Source organism: Limulus polyphemus, unplaced genomic scaffold, assembly GCF_000517525.1.
Source record: "Limulus polyphemus unplaced genomic scaffold, Limulus_polyphemus-2.1.2 Scaffold3374, whole genome shotgun sequence".
NCBI lineage: Eukaryota > Metazoa > Arthropoda > Merostomata > Xiphosura > Limulidae > Limulus > Limulus polyphemus.
Genome location: NW_013668984.1, coordinates 758 through 23,171, shown reverse-complemented (window position 1 = coordinate 23,171; position 22,414 = coordinate 758). Strand labels below are relative to the sequence as shown.

Genomic DNA, 22,414 nt, shown 5'->3' with positions numbered 1-22,414 from the left:
TTTGCCTTATTAAGCAAAATAAGTATCTATTATACTAGTAATCATATGATTCTTGGCAAAATATTCTAAATATATAACCTACAGCTACACACACAAAATCTTGTATGTATATATATGTATTCAGATTTTTTAGTATTCTCCCTGTATGCAACTGCTCGTAATTGTTTTCCCTCCCTCTTTTCGGTGCAATAACCAAAAGTTTTTTCAGAAAGACAGGATGCACAGAATGACGTCACTTTGAATAACAGCTTTATTATTAATGACAAGTTCAATTAAAGCACGAAATTTTACAGAATATTCATAAAGTACAAACACCACTTTCTTTGCTAACTTCAACAATAATCGTAGCTTTTGTAGATTTCTGGAAAAACAAAATTTATGAAATACTTTTGTATGAAAAACTAAAAGTGGTCAAATATGAGATGCCATCTAGTGAGTTATTAACTAATTGCATCAATATTTTGCTTTTTAAAAATATATTTCTAACCTTAATTTTACTAGAAAATGTTACCTTGAAAAAGCATCAATATATCCAACTTGTTAATAAATTTTATATAATTACCTTGAGTAATTATGTTCTGTAACTACCAGTTATGATAATAACAGTTAATGGTTTACTTCCGGATTATAATGTTTAAATCTTTATTGTAAACCATGGGAGTTTTGAATTTTTACTGATTAAAAAAAAAGGGGGACAAAAAACATAATTTGAAATTAATACCAAATTGCAAGTATGCTTTTTGCATAAAAAAAAATAATTTTATGTGACAAGCCTGCAGTATAATAACTTCCAAAATATTAAAATATTTCCTTGAAACACATTTCATCAGAAAATGTTGAAAAATTCTGAAATCTAAGAAAACAGTCTTTAGTCAATTTTCATGGGTAGAATATACATTCATACTGCTTCATAAAATATCCCACAACACAAAGTGTGTTAAAATACCAAATGCTCTTAAACTATTTTTAATCGTCGTTTTTTGGTTTTCAATAAAATTAAACTAAGACAATGACAAACTGTTAGAATGAAAAGCCTACATTACTCACTTTATATATGTCCTATCCTAATTCCTTTATAACTCACACTTAAAATATTGGACAGAATATTTAAATTTTAAAATAAAATGAATTTTACTTTCATATATAGATAACAAAATCTACACATTATTAAATTGGAATATGAAAAAAGCTTTTTAGAAAATACTTTTTCTAATATTACTGAAACACAAACTAACACCATTTTTTCATTATTTCTGATGCCAGTGAATTATATAAAATGCTTCAGTAAACAATGATTAATAACAACCTGTACATTTAGAAAAAATGAACAGTACATTTGTGTTAATATAGTTCTTTCATTGTGTCAAAACATAGTTACAGAATATTATGCTAGTTAAAGTTATCTTTTTGACTGGTTTATACAATTATAAAATATCAAATAACAATTCTGTAATTTTTCGAAGAGAAAATAACCTATATTTTGTCCTTATTTTTGGACTTCTTCTATGACTTTGCACCCAATTAGTTTTAGTTACTAAGTACACAACAAATTGCAACTTTCCTCTTAATTTTTTACAGTTTTAATATGGAGCTCTCACAAATTGTAAAAAAACCTTAAAATACCAGTATTGGCTACTTAAAAAGTAAAAAAAAAATCTAATTACACTTTCAACATGTAATGGGCAAAATTAAAGATGAAGAAATGAGTTATGTTGGCCTATGTCTACCTTTTAAGGTAATAGATTAATATAACCAGAATTCTGATAATTCTCTCAACAAAACTAAACTTCACAAGAGTACAATTTAAAATATCAAATAGATCTACAAGTGCACAATTGTGGGCAAATTCAATTTGAAACATTAGAATTAATCATTCTTTCACATCTTTTTTTTTTTCATCACACAAAAACAAATGTAATTTATCAACCCTTTCATTTGTTTCAAATCAGTTATAATAAAAAAATACAAAATAAACTGTTGCTTCATTCCATCTAACAATTTTAACATCCAAATGTTTCTTGCCAACAACATGATTAAAGTATATTGCTGTGTTACAGCTAAATTTACTCTAACAATCAAGAGCTGTCTGTAGGTTGCATATATGTGTGTGTGTGTGTGTATATACATAAACACACACTTATACATATAAAATAATAATTATGTTGTATACACAGATTCTCTAAGATAAATATTGGGCACAGATTTACAGATACATTGTTTGTGAATTTATGATACACAGCTTAACTAAAGTAGTTAGAACACAATAACAGAGTACTCTATGTCAGTGATGGCATGAGACTGTTTAACTAGAACTAAAACACCATATTCATCTTCAAAAAGTAGCTTATATATATAAAATAATCAATACAATGTGATTGCATAAACCACTCCTAAAGCAGCACTAGAAGTTATCATTTGATGTAAAAAGCATAATGATTCAAATCACAAAACTGAGTTAAATAATGTATAAATGAAACACAAATAAAATGTATGAACTTTGGTTTTACTATTTTGCGAAGTTTAGGATAATGTTTAAAACTTGTAAGTATTTTCTAAAATGAATATTCACAATAGAATTTCTTTAGGTATTTTTGTGATACATATATAAGTGTACCAAAAAATAATTCAAAATTAAGATAATCATATTATGTTCATCTAAGATATCTTTACAAAATAACTAAGTATAAGATACACAGATTTATTTTCTTAAAACTGATAACAGTTGGCACATTCTCACATGTCCATCATGTAAAATTTCACTAAAGATAAAGAAATCCACAGTATTTGTATCTTACTTTGTTTAACTAAATATCAACACAACTCTTAAAAGCAATTCACAGCTGTCTTGTTATCTATTTCTTGTAAGTATACTTGATAATTTATTGTAATATCAAGTACCATTCTGTCAGGAAATTAATTCAAACAAATGTTTTACCAAAAAAATGCACCCCATTACTCTACCTAATGACTTCAGTCATTATATTTTGTGTAGTTCTTTTTTGAGAACTTTAATCATCACACAAACATCTAACTTTGTCTAAAGACTTTGTCACGTGTACATAAATACATTGAAATTTCTTTCAAAAATAACACATTCATCACACGATCAGAATATTTAAATTCATTGTTAAGACTTACTCATCATGTTTTATATATATAATTCAATCAATACTCTTTCTTAGGGATCTTAAGATCACACTAACCAAAAGTCAACTCACTTTATTTACTTTATATTCTTTTCATTACCCTGTTAAAAATTTTTTACCATTGCCACTTCCTTGTCTGATATTATTAAAATAATACTCTTTATAGACATTTATTTTCAATTTAATCTTTTCTACCGACCAATCTGTCAATTAAAAATCTAATATACATTCTTGCCATATACCCAGATAATGATATAACTGTATGCACAATTTAATGGTAGATAGCATGCAGTATCCCACCAATATGATATTTGCATACAAGTACAGCACTCTTAAGCTAAGGTAACAAAATACATTGATAAAAAACTGACAAACTTTTAATAATTTGGTACTTGTCTTTCATTTCATTTCATCAAATTACTAACTAATATTCCTTAGTTGTGTCACTATCTATATTACGCTATATTTATATATATCGAGAAGAAAGTCAGTCTGCCTAGAGATTGAGTAAGATAAACAAATTAGACATAATTATACATATATAAAGTTATTCAATGTTTCTTCTGCAATTACTGTCATTTCTTTCTTGATGAAGTTCATATTTACAGTTCATGAAATTCTTCTACACTAATAAAAGTGTAATGTACAAAAGTATATATTCCAGCATTTAACACTCTAAGATAATGCGAGTATAGAGACGTGATTTGGAAACAACAAACTTCACACGAGACATTCACTTACTAGCTGATTTGGCTGGGCCGAGTTGATCTATACTTTGTTGGTTACGAAGTGCTTCATTTTTTGCACCCCTGTGAACATATATCAAGTTTCAAATTCTGTTTGCTTATAACATACTACACAAATTTATAAACCAAAATCAGAATCTCATCCTCAAAACATCGAACAAATTAGCAAAATAAATGATAAAACACTGTTCTGAACTTTTATTATCAAATATGAGTTAATCTCATATATCAATATTAAATTTTAAATATAATAACTGGCCTCTACCACAACTTTTTTACCTAGAAACCCTACAATCATGAAGAGTTGTTGTTAAGTGTAGCAGAGAAGTGCCTGGCACTCCTGGAGAAAGTTTCAAGTATGTCTGAAAGTTAGTACAATTGCACTAAAAAAACAACAACAACAACACACCCGATACAAAGAAATATCTCCAAATAGAAACACATACCAAGGATCCTTGGAAACAAAGTCCATCAATGATCATTATCAAGTATGATACAAGAGAATGGTTTGTGTAAGATGTTCACAAACTTCCCATGTGAGGAAATGTATTAAACTGGAAATTCAACATAATCATCAGAGTTCATTCCACTTGGAAAAGTAGTGCAATGAGTCAATCAGCAATGACTTTTTTCTTGGAATAGGCATGTACAGTAATGTACACCTTGACTAATTCATTATTTTCATGAGATTAATGTTCCTATTTTCAGCTTTTTATTTGGTCGTATTCAAACAACCCTTCATTTAATATAATATACATGTTTCACTGTCACTGACAATAGTAATAATGTTTTTATTTATAGCATACCATGATTACAATTAGAAATAATTATGTAACCAGTTAGCTAACGTACTTACATATATTGTTTGAATATGATAAACATAAAATTATATTCAATAAACAAAGACTTGAGTCACTAAAATACATTGTCATCACCTATTGTACTCATTAAATCAAACTAAGCTTTTCTGATGTCTTCTCAGTGATGAAAATTCCTTTAACTTGCAAACAGATATATATAATTTAACAAATAAACACTTAATGAAACTGTAAAACAATTCCAGTTTTGTAGATTTGTTCATAAGTCTTCAAACTTTCCATTGAATGCTACTACAGAAACTTTGACTAGAAACTTTCCCATGAAACCATACATTACTGCTCAAACCACTTTATTTACTTTACCACGACAAGAAAAACCTAATTCTTGCTCTACTCAATTACATCAAAAATTTTTTAGAGCTGTTTTCAAAGCTGTGTTTCATCAGTAAATCATCAAATCACTTGATGTGATATCACAAAATGATGGCAACAAAAACTAAGCAGGCAAAGACAAAGGAGATGCTTGAAAATCAAGAAACAGATAATTTATTCTCAAGAGGAGATAATTTCTTAGCAAAATTAGGTTTTTTGTTGAGGTTAGTATAAAATTCTAACAGAATCAACAAGTCAGTTGTTTTCAGGCAAAACTACTCAAAGCTGTGCTGAAATAAAAAACTAAACATTTTTCTTTGTAAACTACATTAAATAAATATTAGAAAACGACAAAATGTCGATATATAATTAGAATTAACATGTCAAATCGACTTAAAACTATGATAAAAAAAAAGTCATTTGATAAAATCTATGTCAAAAAATATGACTTAGTACATAAATTATATATTAACAAATCATTAAATAGATTTAGTAGGAATATACAGAATTGGCAAAAACTAAAACTAGTATATTAAAAAAAAAGAGCCGAATAGCTTAGGAATTTAGAGTTTTAAAGTAGAAAAAAAGAAATACTTAAAAAAGTTATTTGTATAAAGCATCAATACTTTATAATAATATTCCAAATAAAATAAGATCATTATTTAATGCTAAAAATACATGTATTGAATTGGCATTGAAGGAATGGATAACTAATACTGATGGACCTGTAGATCTGTTTATAACATACACTTATGCATTTAAAGTAAAACATTTTTAATATCTTAAATAAAATCTGGTGAATATATAAAATGTAACTTATTATATAGTAGATATTATTAATGTGCAGATTTGAGTACCAAACTATGTAAGTGAAGTATACCTGTCCAGGCACCACTCGCTACAGAGCGGGATCCAGATCAAAGCATGGGATTGCCCACTGAAACAGATAAATAAGAAAAAAAAAGAAACTTATCCAACTGTAGATGCACTGAGGTCTGAAGAGTGGCAACAGGTGGAAGACAATAACCAGGCGAGGAAGAAAAAGCAACATAATGCAGATAATAAGAAATGAAAGTATGTGGAGTGGTCCAGCTTGAAGAATTTTCTCCAATGGATGAAGCAGATGAGACACCAGGGAAAAAGTGAGGTGCCTAATCTGATGGGAAGGCACCCAGAATAATTGAAATGAAGAATGAGACAAGGAAGAAAAAGCCAATCAATTTAAAAGCCGAACCCAATTGGTAAGGGTGGAAGGAGATAGATCATGAACAAGGATAATTGTTAAGGGATGAACAGACGGGAACAGTTAAGATGGAAGGAAGCCATGAATGCAATATAACAACAAGGAGCATTAATGGGACATAGAAGTCTTTTCAGATCAGACTGGAAATAGAGTTGGGAAATGGAATGAAGGGAAATCGCTGAAGTCTTGGGAAGGAATGATTAATCTGGGTAAAGGACAATATAGTAGAAACAATACAAAGTACGTAAAATATTGATGGCAAACAAATCCAACTGACGATGTCCACAGCCCAAAAGGAGGAGGAGGAAATACAGAAATACACTTTAAGAGATAAATTAAATATGGAGCAAGAAGACAAAAGTTCAAATGGAGATAAAGTAAGGTAATGAAGCACTACTGTAATATCCCAAACCAGAAGAGCTGCACGCTGTGGAGAGCAACTAATCCTGAAGGAATGTAACAGGATGGACAAGGTATGAGAGGCAAAAACTTTACAGTAACAGGAAAAATAAAAGGTGTAGGATAAGGCTGCCTGATAACCAGCAATCGAGGAGACTAAAGACCCTTGATCAAGTAACCAAGTGAGGAAATACATAATAATAGTGGGACAAGCAGGGGAGAACCCCCGAGGAAGACATTCCACTTATGTTGATAAACCTCAATGGAAGAAGGTTGAACAGAATGTGCCAACAACAAAGCTACTCACTGTGATAAACCCGATTTCCTCGCCAAGGACCATATAAAAAAAAAACAGACGTGAGGTTGAAGAGCAGGAATGGTGGGATGAGCTACCAAGATTGAGGCTGCTATAGAAGGGAGGAAGTGTTGGGAAGAGGCAATGGTGGAGCAGATTGGATCCGAAGCAGCTGCAGAAACCACAGATGAGCCAGCCAATATGGGGCAATCAGAAGGATCTGACACAAAATGGGGTAAATGACAGAAATCACCCTGGGAAGGAGTCGGATAAAGAGGATAAGCATATATGAATTTGTCTGTCCAATCCTGACTGAATGCATCAACAGCCAGAGAAAGTGGATGAGGTACCAGAAACCAAAATTGAAGTAACTTGGTATTGAGGATACTGGCAAATGCATCCAAGTGCACAACCATTTGAAAACCTGAGGATATTAAAACCACTTTGTTGGATAAAATTTGTCTGGGCAGGATAAATGATCTGCAACAAGATTGAAAGCACTTGGAACATAACACACAAGGAGATGAATACCTTGTGTATGGGCCCAAAACATGAGATTCTATGTTCGAGAACAAAGGGATCGAATACAGGTGTCCCCTGGCGATTGATATATGCCATGACCATAGAATTGTCTGTATGGATTATAAACAGACAATTGTGGGCAAGATGAAGAAAATGATTCAAAGCCTGCTGGACAGCAAGCAGCTCTAGGATAATGATATGGTGAGACCTTTCTCTTGTAGACAACAGATCCAAAGCAACTTGGTGCTCGACCAATGCCCCCAGAAGTGAAGCGAAGTGTCCATGAAACGATATACATCTGGACTAGGGGGAAGGAAGCAGAACCCTTGCTGAAGTTTGATCCTTGTGCAACCACCAATGCAGATCGTCGACAAGGGAAGGAGGAAGAGTAATAGGGATTCTGAAGAGACCACTAAAGGGATCTCATATGAGCACGACCCATGGGGATAAGTGCCACCATAGAGGACCATATTCCCAAAAGAGATAGAACCTCTTGAACAGTACGAAAGGGAGCAGTAAGGGCATTGAAGACTGCCAGCTCCACAAACAGAATCAAAGAAGAGAAAGTTGGGTCTGACTGAGATAAGTGTTGAACAAAACACCCAAATGGATAAGATATTGGGTAGGAGCAGGGAAGAATTTCTCCAACTTGATCAACCAACCAACGAGTCGCTTTTGAAAGAAGCAGATGAGAGTGTTGGGCAGACTCCAATTCAGAATGAACCAAGAGAAGCCCTGGAGTGAGCATAAGACCCGCAAAAGCCGTAACCACCCGATAAAAGACACACAGTGCTGTAGCAAGCCCAAAAGGAAGAGTGCAAAATTGATAAACCACCCCGTGATGAACAAACCAAAGGTAGTGTCTCGCCATGGGAATATGGATTTGAGATGTTGACCATGATCATCCATACACCTGGAGAAAAAGCCCATCTGGGACTGAAAAATGACTCCATGGTAAAATGAGGTAACACCAAGAAGTGATTGAGGAGTGACAGATCCATTACAGACTGCCAGTATCTGGTTTTCTTGGGTACCACAAACAGCTTGGAATAAAATCCAAAGGTTCAATGGCATGTTGAGAAAGATCTTGTACTGCCTTGTATAGACGTTGACATCGGGCAGATCCCAAGGCAACAGAAAGGAAACAGATTTCTGATACAACGGAGGAAAGGGAGAAAAAAATGGATGACAAGTCTCTCTGATGAAACGTGAAGTGTCCATGTATCCCTGATAAAATATCGCTTTAGATTAAAAAACTGGGATAAATGAGCCCCCACTGGATTGGAACACACAGGGTAGTGACTGATACTGTTGGCAATGTGACACTCGTCATCGAAGAAGATCTCCTTGTGGAAGGAACAGGTAAGTGTTGGTGATTGTCTAGGCTCCACACAAGATAAACGATCAGCCAACGAGGAAAGAGTTGATTGTTGTCTCACATATTCCATCTGATATTTCAAAGTCGCCAAAAGATCTCCAAAGAGCAACCGATGGTAAAAATGGGCGAAGTACAAGTCCCGAAGATAATGAGATGGTAAACAAACGTGGGAAAAAACCAGGTCTCTCCCCAAAAGATCCCAACAACAGAAAAAACATATATGTAAACAAAGAGCCAAAGTTGACAAATTTGCTAACAAGGAGGTAGTTAGGTCAAACGTATCCCCAAAGAAACCCTCAGGATCACAGTGGATCACTTCATAGAGAAGGTGGATGGTGGATAAGTACTGAAGGATAGATGTGATGGTAAGAACAAAAGAACAATACAATCAAAATCTACCCCTGAAATGTGTAAAATGAGGTCCACAGCCAGCAGAGGGCGAGGCATGCTCACGTCATCATGTAACTGAGGTACAAAATGCTCAGAGTGAACTCCAATATCAGGATGGGTGAAATACAAAATACTGAAATGAAGGAGTATCATGTAACAAGGTAGGTAGAGGATTATAAGAAATTGAGGAAAGGGAGAAAACAAAATATACCTGTGAAATCGTGTCCAAAAAAGCCATATTAGGCCTAAAGGAACCAACAGAACCCAGGGAAGACATGGCAAATTCAGGTTGAGGTACAAGGCTGCCAAAACCGTCATTGTCCCGAACAGGTTTGGCTTTTCCAGGAGGAAGTTGGGCAACATCAGGAGAAGAAGGGTGGTTCAAATAGCAATCAATCTCTTAATGAATAATTGCCAATAATTCCAAAATCGAGTTATACACATCTGAAGTCTGATTAAATGTGCTGGTAGAAGGTACAACCTCTGGAATGCATAATGTAAACCAAACACAACTGTGTTGGTAAAAGATAAACATGGAAAATTAATTAATTTCTATAACTGGGTTTCGAAAGTGAAATAATACCACTATGACATATTAAAATATAAATTACAGTTTGTAAACTACAAATAAATAGTATGAAAATTCAAATTCGATTTGACCGACCACATAACCTCTTTGTACTCATTTAAAGTCTTCATAGTTTTGATACTACTAACTTTTAATATAGTATGTATATCTTCACAGAATTTGGCACACTTTCAGTAAACATTACAAGTCTTTCATATACAAAAAATCATATTTTTCAGTGTATTATTTTTAATAAACTAAAAAAAGATTTGTCCCTGAATATATTTTTATTAGTTCGAGTGCAAAGTGATTTTCATATTAAGGTTAATAATACTTTTCTTCATATTAAAAATCTCAAATTTCATTTCCATAATCTCTAAAACCTCCTAAATACATTTCAAATGTTTGTTTTCACTAAAACTTTATATTTTATGTGTTATATTCTTTATTCTAACTCTATACAAGGTTGGTCAATTTGCCTGACCTCGTAACCACCAAAAAAAAATATCAAAATTACCTTTTTTTTTCTTTGTAGAATGACTTCAAATTGTAACATGAAATGACATTTGTTTATCCTAAGTATCTTTAAACTCATAACAATATACATCTAGTTATACTTAAATTTTATTGTTTTATTGCCCTTTGAACTATGTTTAACTACTATTCACACCGAGATATCACATTAAGTTCTGAAGTTGTAAGAGAAAAGTTGGAAAACCTAAAAATTTATACACCTTTTACCCAAAAGTTTTAAAGGAACTTAAAGATTTTATTTGTGAACTGCTGGCTAATATTTTTTCTATAGGTCATTGAGTAGTGGAAGAGTATTAGAAGATCGGATAATGTTAGTCCAATATTTAAAGGAGGTGATAAACATTGGCCAGGCAATTATAGGCCAGTTAGTTTTACACCAGTAGTTGAAAAGGTTTTAGAGAGTGTGATTAAAGATGCATTGCAGAGTCACTTAAAGCAGTTTGATATAGTGCCTAAGAGTCAGCATGGTTTCACTAAGAGAAAGTCTTGTTTAACAAATCTTCTGACATTCTTTAAGGATGTTACTGCAAGAGTTGATGAAGGAAATACTGTGGATTTGGTTTACCTTGATTTTCAGAAAGCGTTTGATAAGGTGTCTCACAAAAGACTTGTTACAAAACTTAAATTTGTGGGTGTGAGGGAAATGTTATTAAATTGGATAGAAAATTAGCTGGAGAGCAAAAAGCACAGAGAAGTAATAAATGGAGTTAGATCTGACTGGATCACAGTTAAAAGCGGTGTGCCTTAGGGCTCTGTGCTGGGTCTTCTGCTCTTTGTGATTTATATTAATGTTATTGGTTCTGGAATGACTAAATGAAATTATGAAGTTTGCAGGGACATTAAGATTTTTGGGGTGGCTAACTGTATCAAAGATGCTGCAGAGTTACAGGGAGATTTAGATCATTTGAGGAATTGGGCCAATACATGGCAGATGATGGTTAACTATTCAAAATGTAAGGTGATGCATATAGATTTTCACAATTCAAATTATTGTTACAATTGAAATGGGAATATGTTAAATACTGTGGTTGAAGCAAAAGATCTTAGTATTGTGATTAAAAAATCACTTAAGTCATCTAAATAGTGTATTGTAGCTAGCAATAGGGCTAATAGGATTTTGGGTAGCATCTATAAAAACACTGAATGCAAAACAAGGGATATTATTGTTTACTGTATAGATCACTTGTAAGGCCTTATTTGGAGTACTATGTACAGTTTTTGGCTCTCTTCCTCAAGAATAACATTGAATTGTTGAAGAAGGTTCAGAGAAGAGCCACTAGAATGGTACCTGGGATGTGGGACTGTCCTATGATTTGATTGAGGTGTTTAAGATTACAAAGAATATTGATAATATAGATCCATCAAACTTTTTTGTGGTTAGCATTGAAAACAATAAGACAAGAGGTCATAAATTCAAATTTTGGCATCAAGTTATCTGCAGTTTAGACAGTATTACTTTTAAAACAGGATAGTTGGCTTTTCGATGAATAAATTAGTAGTAAGGGGTGGTTATAATTGGGAGTTGGAAGGGTCATCCTTGATGGGCTAATCAGCTATAAGTTATAAATCGCATGGGGAATGTGGAGCTCATGTTATGCTATCAAATTACATTACCCATGAGATTCTCGCATACGTGCCTCATGAAACATTTTTATTATGTTATTATTATTATTATTTATTTTACCTAATCTAACCAAAACAGATCCCTATATTTACAATTTAGTTACTTTTATAATAACAAATAAAGAAATAAAGTAATTACCCGGGTCTTTTTTTTGCTGTCAACTGTCGATGACACTTAAGCCTACTTTTTTTTTAAACTAATGGTAGTAATGCACTTAATAATTTTTATTTAATTATATAGTACACCAAAGAGCACAGAATAATAACATGTAAAAAGCAGACAATTTCTTCAAACTATCACAATTTTTCTGGCTTTCTAACTATGCGAAAAGAACCGTTACAAGTTAATCCAAGCTAGTTATTGTCTTTCCCTAGGGAATGAAGCTTGTACTAACAAAGAAATTGACAATTCTCTGTTCAGAAAACAATGTAATATGATACTTCATTTGACAGATGGAAACCTTGGTTTTTTATTGGTTATACATAATATAGAATTAAATGTAAGAGAGAACCATTAACAAATCCTGAAAGAGAAAATGTGACAGGTGGGTATGGCAAGAGAGGTCTGATTTTCTATTTGATAGCTCTGTAAGCAAACAAAATTAAAGACTATAAAAATTATGGTTTTGAGCAATGATGATTTTATAGTGAGTAATTTACGTTAAATTTTGTACTTATTGGAGGGGAGGTGAATAAAATAGAGTAGAGGGGATACCTAGAGAAAATATGTCACATTTCTCACACTAGGGGGAATTCAGGATTTTTTTAAATATTGCCTTATAAAATTAAGAACTTAAAACTTGTATACTATTAAAATATGGATTATTAGTTACAATTTTATGCTATACTAATTGGTATAACATAAAAAAAAAAGTTGTTTAATAAAATCGAATTATTTAGTACATTACTACCATTAGTATGAAAAAAGTATTGCTAAGTGTCATCGACAATCGACAGCAAGAAAAAGTAGATTTAGGTAACTACTTTATTTCTTGTTTATTCTTTATTTATTATTATAAAAGTAACTAAAATGTAAAAATAAGGGTCTCTTTAAGTTAGTTGAGGCTAGATTAGGCAAAATAAATAATAACAATATAATAAAAATGTTTCACAAGGCATGCACGTGAGCAGATCGTTGGTAATGTAATTCGATAGAGTAATGTGACGAATAGTAGTTAGACACGGTTCAAAGGGTAATAAAACAATAAAATCTAAACATAAATAGATGTATACTGTTACGAGTTTAAAGCTACATAGGATAAATGAATGTAGTTTCATGTTGCAATTTGAAGGCATTCTAGGAAGAAAAAAAAGGGTAATTTATATATTTTTTTTTGGTTATGAGGTCGGTCAAATTGACCAATGTTGTATAGAGTTAGGGTAAAGATAATAACAGATAAAATATAAAGCTTTAGTGAAAACAAACATTTAAAATGTATTTAGGAAGTTTTAGAACTACGCAAGTCAAATCTGATATTTTTAAGATGAAGAAAAGTATTTTTAATCTTAACATGAAAATCACTTTGCACATGGACTATTCAAAACAAATATATATATATATATATACACGCATATATTCACGGACTATTTTTTTTTAGTTTATTTAAAATACTTCCCAAAAAAATATGATTTTTTTGCACGTGAAAGACTCATAATGTTTACTGAAAGACTGCCAAATTTTGTGAAGATATACATACTATATTAAAAGTTAGTAGTATCAAATCTATAAATATTTTGAATGATTACAAAGTAGTCACATGGTTGGTCAAATTGACAGAGCTCATTTTGAGAGAGTTAAACAAGAAAGGCAGATTGGAGAGGTAAAAAAATTCTGTATTTCAGTAAAAACCATGAACAGATAAAAAGTTATGGTACAGGTAATTTTATGTAATTAATAATACTTTACACTGATGGTATCTACATAACTTGATGGAATATTAAGGAACCATTCATTATTTTCATCATTAAAATTTATCAAATAATGTTTCATAATTCTTAGACACACACACCCACCCATCTCTTATTGAACATAATTTTGAAATATAAGACCTAGTATGGATGGAGAAAGAGTAAAATAAATGTCCAATTAGGAGCATTTATTAAAGAAAGGCATTGACAGGAAGAAGAAAATAATTTTTAACTCGTTACCATTACTTGTCATGTTCCTGGTTTTTTTACCCACTCACACACACACACACCTTTATCAAACAATTTTCAATATTTTTTATGATGACAATTGTGAACAGTCCCTAAACTGTTACTTTAAAAAGTAAATCCAGACAGCTTGTGTTTGTGTAAAATACTAAACTATTACTTTATAACTGATGATATATATATATATATATATAATCTATATGTTTGTGTGAATTTACTTAATTGCTAATATATAAAATGCTACTTAGTTTATGTTTCTGTGTGGAATACTAAATTGTTGTTTTATAAAATGATATCTAGGTAGCTGTGTTTATGTGAGATATTAACATTCTAACCTTATAAAATGATGCTGCTTATATAGTCTGTGCTTTTTTGTGAAATAATAAACTGTTATTTTAAATGATGATACCAGCCGGGTGTTACTTACAAGTATCTTGTAAGGTCCTCTATATCCACTAACATGGAATCCTGCTGCATGTGGAGATCATCCCTTTCTAACAGTAACTGAACAAGTTCTTCATTTAAATCTACAGAACACAGAAATATATCATAAAACAGAAGCTGTTTACCAGTTACAGACCTTAAACACACCTTTATATTTTATAAAGAAATTGATATTCTTTATAATGTATTTCTTTCTGTGACTAATTACAAGGTAAGAGGCATTTATTAAATTTGTAATTTCAATGATGAATGCATGAATATGTTTGTGTAATATAGTAAAAAAATCAATCTTGATATACATATTTGATGCTTCACAGTTCAATCTGTACTGTTATTCATACATCATAAACTTCAATACCTAGTATAGTATACGAACAATATAAATGAAAAATAATGCTCCTTTTTTCCTTTACCAAGATCTCAATATTAGTAACTGTACAATGTACATGTCTAGTGAACAATTAACTTGTGTTATCTTAACTTTAAAACAAGTTATTTAATTGTGTCAGTTATGCCTATCTAGAAAACGTAATTAACATTATATGAATATCTAATAATTAAAAATGGCAAAAAAAAACAAACTATACGAAGTAAAATCAACATTTCAAACCAGTCGACAGCAATAACTATTGAATGGTATTGCAAGGTTTAAACTGGACTAAGCATTTTTTCCAGTGGAAATTGTAAGACAGAATTCTAATTTTAATATCTGAACCAGCTAATTTTGGTCATTAATAAATTCAAGTTTAGTTAAAATGTTTAATTTTAGACTCTCCAAACAAAGAATTGTTCTTTTTAGTTTTATGCACTATTTACTATTGTAGTAATTGAAATTTCTGTTTCTCTTTTTTTCTGTAATTAATCTACCATCTCCATGTGAAGTGGCCCTGACTTATCACTTTTTTTTTGGCAATGATTATGCAAATCAGATACCTTTTTAAACAGACAAGAAATGGAGTTGTATGGTGATTCCTTGTCTCAGTCATTAAGGATATCATAGCCTTTTATTTCTGTTTAGTAATTGTTCAGGCTAGCATCATGGATAAAGTGCATTAAACCTGTAGGTTAAGCCAAAGATATTGAGAACCTTCAGCATTCAAGCTCCATGTAAGTAATCATTTTTACTTCACTCAGGTGAATAGCATAGTTAGGAATTGATATAAAATGTATAATGTTAAGGAGAACTCATAAAGTAAACTGTCTAAGCATATTTCATGTTATGTTTTAATTGATAATCTATTTGTTATAGTGAGAGATCTGATGAATATTACTGAAGGTTTGAAAATGAATAATTGCTTGCTCAGAATGAAGAATTTATTTCTATAAATGTAGAAGTTTCTCAAGATACTTTTGGTAATGTCAATGTAGATGAATATTTGAATATTTTGTATTAAAGTATTGTATGTGTTTTGAATCTTAGTCTCTGGGTCAATTCTTTATTCTAACTGTAAACTTCCTCGAGTTGGTGACTTGTGTACAACTTCATCACCAGTTACAAATGAAATTTATTTAATTCCAGATAAACAGTCGTGAGTGGGGCCCACATGGCCTACCATTACATGATATGTTTCTTTTTGGTGCTTGAATATTAGACAATTGTCATATCAAACTTGTATAACAACTCAATCAGTTGTATAGTTTTAAAATAAATATACTAATGATAAAGTTGTTTAACAGCCTTGTATAATGAATACTGAATAGTAAATTCTGTAATGTACCAAATTCTGGATTGATTTGGTATCAGTAGTGAATAGATTCTTGTTGAGTGTGGTAAAATGTTGAACTTGTATTTAGTAGTGGTAACCTAAATGAAACTATAACATAAAAGTTTTCCGATGAAAATTGGTTTATTGCATATGTTAAACAGTAGTCTGAATTATGATGTCTAATAACTTATGAAAAACTAAAGAGAGTAACCTTAATTTACTTTCACCATATTACTATCAGTGATGCTTGAATAATCAATGTCAGTGCCTCATATATATATAGAACACTTCACAATAAAAAATGGTTTCTATTGTATCATCTGATTTTCAATTCCAAGCCACTCGTATTTGTCTTCTTTCTGATCAGCTCCTTATTCAAACCTTTCCTTGTACCTTTAATTATGGTTTACATTTCTAAGCACATTTACATACAGTCTCCAGTAAGTCAACATTTTCCTATACAGAGAATGTATTTCCGATAATACTTACCTCCTCTCACACTGTAGCCTTATACCAATTAAAGTTACTCTTCTCTGCCCATCTAAGAATTGTTATGAATTTTACCTTGCTTGCTCCAGCCTTTACACCCCACTTTATTGCCCATAACAAGACAAAACTTGTGATTCTCTCCACCTACGTCAATGTGCTCCTGTTCCCGATCTGTATATAAGCTCCCCGTTATTACTTCCTATTCAATTCTTTGAGACTGTCTAAATTAGCAGACCAGAACACCAGCCATCATGGAGAGGAAGGGCAGGAGAGTGTGACAAAGGTAAGTATTATCAGAAATACATTTTTGGTATAGGAAAATGTTAACTTCTGAAACACACCTCTTCTAACATTATAGCTGGAATCCCACACTGACAAGGTGGAAGGGTTGGTGAAAGAAAGATCAACACAGAAAATGTCTATGTAGAAAAGAGGTGTGTGAAAATGAGATATAGTAATAGCACATGAGTGGGGCCCACAGTACTTCTGAAACAAGTATGCTCTATGCCTGGACGACGTAAAAGCTAAAACCTAGGCTTTACCAACAGGTCCCAGAGGCAAAACCCTAACATTGTGAGAAGAAAACATGAATTGATGGACAACTATACTAGAACTAGCCTGCTCCTGCAATACCAGATGCATCTGGTCACAGTCAGTTGGCTAGCCGATGTACAGATCCCCCACACATAACTCACAGGATTCATTCAGGCCCTAACCAGGCATATGAGGTCCCATGTCTCTTCTTTGGAATTATAGGGCTGTGAATCCAAAGCTAGATCCAAGGCGTAGTAACTAGGGCATGAGGACCACAGTGTGGTTACATTTTCATTCATTTGTTATTATTGTTGGATCCCAATCTGCAATTTACAGAATGTTGCATGTGGAGCCACCAGAATTACAAAGGTAAGGTAAGCAAAACAAAAGTTGACAAACTCTACCTGAAGAAATGCAAAATGAAATAAACAAAACTCTGAATTACAGGACCTTTCTTCTCGTCTCACTCACTTTGAAGAAACAGAGATTAGCTGGCCTGGGATTACCAACAGAAATTCTAACTTCCCAACCTGAGAGGCAAGGCAACACCTCCTACCCCTGGATATTATGAGCAGGATGTGGAACAAACTAAGTTCAACCAATGGCACAAGAATTGATGCTCTGTGTGCAGAATTATGAGTAGTTGAGGACCCTCTTCCTTGATCAGCAAAATGAAGATAATGACAAAAAGAAGGGCCAGGTTTAACTATAAACTGGGAGTGGTAAAGTAGTAAGGACTCCCACGATCCACTAGGAGAAATGGGGGATAACGCACGTTGGGGAGTCCTGAGGAACAATGCTCCGAGTGCATTGCAATAGGTGAACCCAATTTTGATAAGCAAACGAACCCCGATTTATTAAATCCAGAGGTCAGCAGGGAAGGGCAAAATCCCATAATGCTTTACTCATGATAGTCCATGAGTGGTGATCCAGTAGTGTTTATAATTGTTTACCACCCAGATAGCCACAAGGTGTCTTATGGAACACCATATCAACAGAGCTCGTTGCTACCATGAAAATTTTTTTTATTTGTTGACTGGCAGTTAGTGCAGACTTGGAAAGAAGCATATCTGACCAGGCAACACCAGTCATTGAGTGGAATCTAAATGAAAATTATGATAGGGTCTCTGAAAAAGAATAGAAATAAATACAGAGAAATAAAGGCACTCACCTCTCTCACATCTCTAACTGGAGCATAGATAATAGCCATGATTCACACACATAGTGAAAACAACAACCACCCCATCTTGATTATGAATTTCAAAGTCATATTATCTGGATCATCCAATATTGGACTTTTAATTAAAAAAAGTTTATCTATTATCAATGAACTCCCTACTTTCAATAGTAACACAGCTTCACTAGTTAAGTCTGTTCTGAACACTTGTATAATATTGTTACAATTGTTGCATTATCCTATTCTTTATTGTTTATTTGGTTGTATTTTAATTTACTTCGTCCTTTTATTCTGCATCTAAATAATATTTGTACCTAATAAGTTACCGTGTTCAATATAGCTTGCAGAAAATGGAATATGTATATTCCAAAAAGTTCAAGAATTAAATGTTTGTTACTGTACATACATGTGTTAAATGTTCTTTGTTGCTGCTGTCATTATGCAGTTCATAATTAAACTTTGATTCCTGTTATTAATTATCAAATATGATAAATCATAAAGGGGTTGAAAAAAAAAGTATTCCAGTAATACATTGTAAACTAAAAGCTTTTTTTTTGGTCAAAAATGTGCAAAAGAATATGTTAAGCACTTTGAAAAGAGAAACTTTGAAAACCAAACTGAAAATGGCATTACATTAGGTTACAAAATAAGCATTAAAAAGAGATATCTGTTGGAATTTGGTGAATTTACTGATGCCTGTTGTTGACAGATAGGATATTTTTTTTAGAATTTGATGATTTGTCAAAAGACAGCATAAAACCTGACAATGGATCATAGCAACTTTAATGTAAAAAAAATCAGTAAGTCATCAAGCAGCATTCAAAATTCATAATATATATGATTGGTATATTATTGGAATATATTATGGAATATTGCTCCGTGCCATCAAAGCACTAAGAATTTACAATTTATAAATAGAATAAAAGTGTATTAACAATTACTTAAATATGACTATGTTTCAATGTTTTATTTATTAGTAATAAAGCTAATAATAAAATGATAATACAACATATTTTTAGAAACTTACTTTCTATTTGTGTGTGCAAATCGTTAACAATCACTTGCAGCTGTGCTAAGTTCATGTCAGTTAGGATTTGACGACTAAGACGATGACAACCATCAGGAAGAATAATACCAATCTATACAAATATACACAGGATAAATTAAATATTTGAGTTTTGAAATATTTTAAATTCTCACACTTTCAGCAAAATACTAACAAAACTTAATTCAATACAAAAGTAAAATATCAAATACAAAAGATGTTACTACTTATTGTGGTGTATCATATAAAATGTTACACAAAAGTTAAATAAACAAACCAATATAAACACATAAAAAGTGTTACAAGAAAAACTGCAAAAAAGATTTTAAACATACACATCTACCTATTAAAAGTTAAAATTTCAATTACTTTTATACTTTATTCCAGCCCTAAAAACATGTATGGTAATCAAACTATAGTTTTTTATTAAATCATAGAAAGCATGACAGCCAAAAAATAAAAAAAGTATTTGCATAAAAAGGCAGACATGTTCGATGTAGCAATAATTTTAATAACATTTAACTCTATCACGTTCAAATGGGTGCATTCCAACTTGATGGAAAAATTGTATCACTGAATTGAACAAATCAGAGTCCCTTTGGAGGAAATTCAAAATAAATATCACTAATTTGATTTTGTAACTTCAATACAAGTATAGTTTTACCAATTTAGCCAATCACTGTTTCTCAACCTCAGTTGTTATGGTGTGATTGCCTATATCTAAGCTTTGAGAAGTCATAAGCTAGTGATTTAAATAAATTGTTATGCAATAACTTCTACCAAAAGAGTTGCTAAAAACTTTAATAAAAATTACAGTCAATAATAATTGGTCTTAATTATGAGTGAAAGTTCATTTTCTGGTAATTCAATGTATGAACCTATACAGCTTCCAGTGTGGCAAAGATCTGTGTAGAGATGGACAAAAGTGATAATAATAAAACCTTAGCTTGGTAATATGTTCCTAGCAGTAAACAAGTTTGTGAACAACTTCCATCACAATTACAGTCCTGATGTTTTTTTTTAAAACTTGCTTTATAATTTCATACTTTATTTGAATTATGAGATATGAAAAGAATTTTTCATGGAACAAGATGAGGCAGGCTTAGCAAAGTAATTTTACATTTAACTGTAACAAATTATATTTTGATGACAAGGTAGACCGTCTTTACATTAGGCCTTACCAGCCTAAGTAACTGTTTGGATAGACAATGAAAAATCACCAAAAAGACATTTAAAATAATATTATTAAATGTTATAAAATATTATTAAACATAAAATAGATTTAAAATTTATTACATAAATTAACCCTTCTGATTAACAATAGATAAGTACCTGATGATGACAAAACCTTGTTGAAACGTTGTACATTTGCTGTTATGTTAAACTTGTATTAAAGTTTTTCTTCATTACCCATTCAAGCCATCTCCAAGCATTATTAGTCTCAAAGTGGGATCCTCATCATCAAAATTAAAATAGACAAGTTGGTTTGCTTATAATTTGGGTATGGTAAAAAGTAATTTTTATTGCACATAAGTGATTGTAAACAGAATGAAAATGCATGTGGTGTTTTATGAATCAAAACAAAGATAAAATTTAGTTTTATAAAACAAAAACTTTATAGGAAAGTTTAGAAGAATGTATGAAGACACGAAAATCTGTAATTAATATCTACAATAAAGATAAGCATTTTTAATTGTTTCTTAAAAACATATAAAAGTGAAATCTCAATTACTCAAATTTACAAATTCATACAAATACCACATAAACAATAACATATTTGCAAAAAATACAATCTGTAGAAAGTTCATCTGAAATTTGAAAATATTTGATCCAGTAGTTTTTTGAAGTACAATAAAAAAAAAAAGACATACAACAGGTGTGTTGAATTGATGCAACTGGGTGTTTTAGAGTAAGAAACTGACTAATCATTTTATTTTCCAACACTGATAGACCTTTGTTTATTAATTGATAAAGAAATATGTATTGAAAGTTATACTGATGAATTTTATTTCAAGCATTGCACCTAATACCAATCTAACCAGAAATGTACAGAGAATGAGTAATTATAAAAACCTACCATATCTGCAATAGGAGATTTCTTTTTTCTTCGTCTTTCAATGTCCATCTGCATTCGGGCCATTTCTTTAGCTTGAGCTAAAGCCATCCTTGCTTCTGCTTGAAGTCGTGCATGCCTAGTCATAAAATCTTCTTGTAGATTTGCCTTTTTATTCTTTTCTTCTCCATCCTTCTGAGATGACCGCAAGTTCCAACTTTTTGGTCGACTGAAGAAAAAAGATGGCCTCTGTCTTTTAGTTCCTGAGGCTGGACTGCAGTTTGTAGATTCCACTAAATTTGTGCTTGATATTGTCTAGTCAAAACATCATATAGTTATATGAACATTCCTGTTATAAAAAATATACTTAGAAGCTTCCTGAATATAGTTAATAATACTAGTCTGCCAAGTTTAATTCAGATAATAATTTTTGAATTAGAATTAGCTGTACAACCAAGTAAAATCTGTTTCAATTTTTCTCTTCCTCAGTTGTTGGAAAGAAGTTTTGAATTACACGCAAAGAGTAAATGAATGTATAGATCAACAGATAAAGCAAATTTCATCTGTTAGGCAGATTTATGGATAAAGGAAAGCTTTTTATTTATGAGGGACTACATTTAAACATATTTTCATACAAGTGTTTGGAAAAGTTCTTAATAGACTCACTGTTATCTCATGTTTATTAGTTAGAGGTGAAGAAAATACTAAGATTTTGAGTGATAATTTTATGGTTTTCAGTAGATGCGAGACCAACAGAACAGATAGGTTTAATGAGGAA

The 22,414-nt window shown here is 31.6% G+C and overlaps 1 protein-coding gene across 1 annotated transcript; it reads right to left on the bottom strand.

Annotated features, from left to right (window-relative positions):
• Positions 1 to 232: 232 nt before the first annotated feature.
• Positions 233 to 21,951, bottom strand: LOC106469245 (schwannomin-interacting protein 1-like; the record flags this gene model as incomplete). The annotated part of the gene is made up of 4 exons (XM_013929716.2): positions 233 to 3,955; positions 14,616 to 14,715; positions 19,566 to 19,677; positions 21,661 to 21,951. Coding segments are annotated over 4 exons (579 nt in total), but the record flags the coding sequence as incomplete, so codon positions are not given.
• Between the last annotated feature and the right edge of the window lie 463 nt (positions 21,952 to 22,414).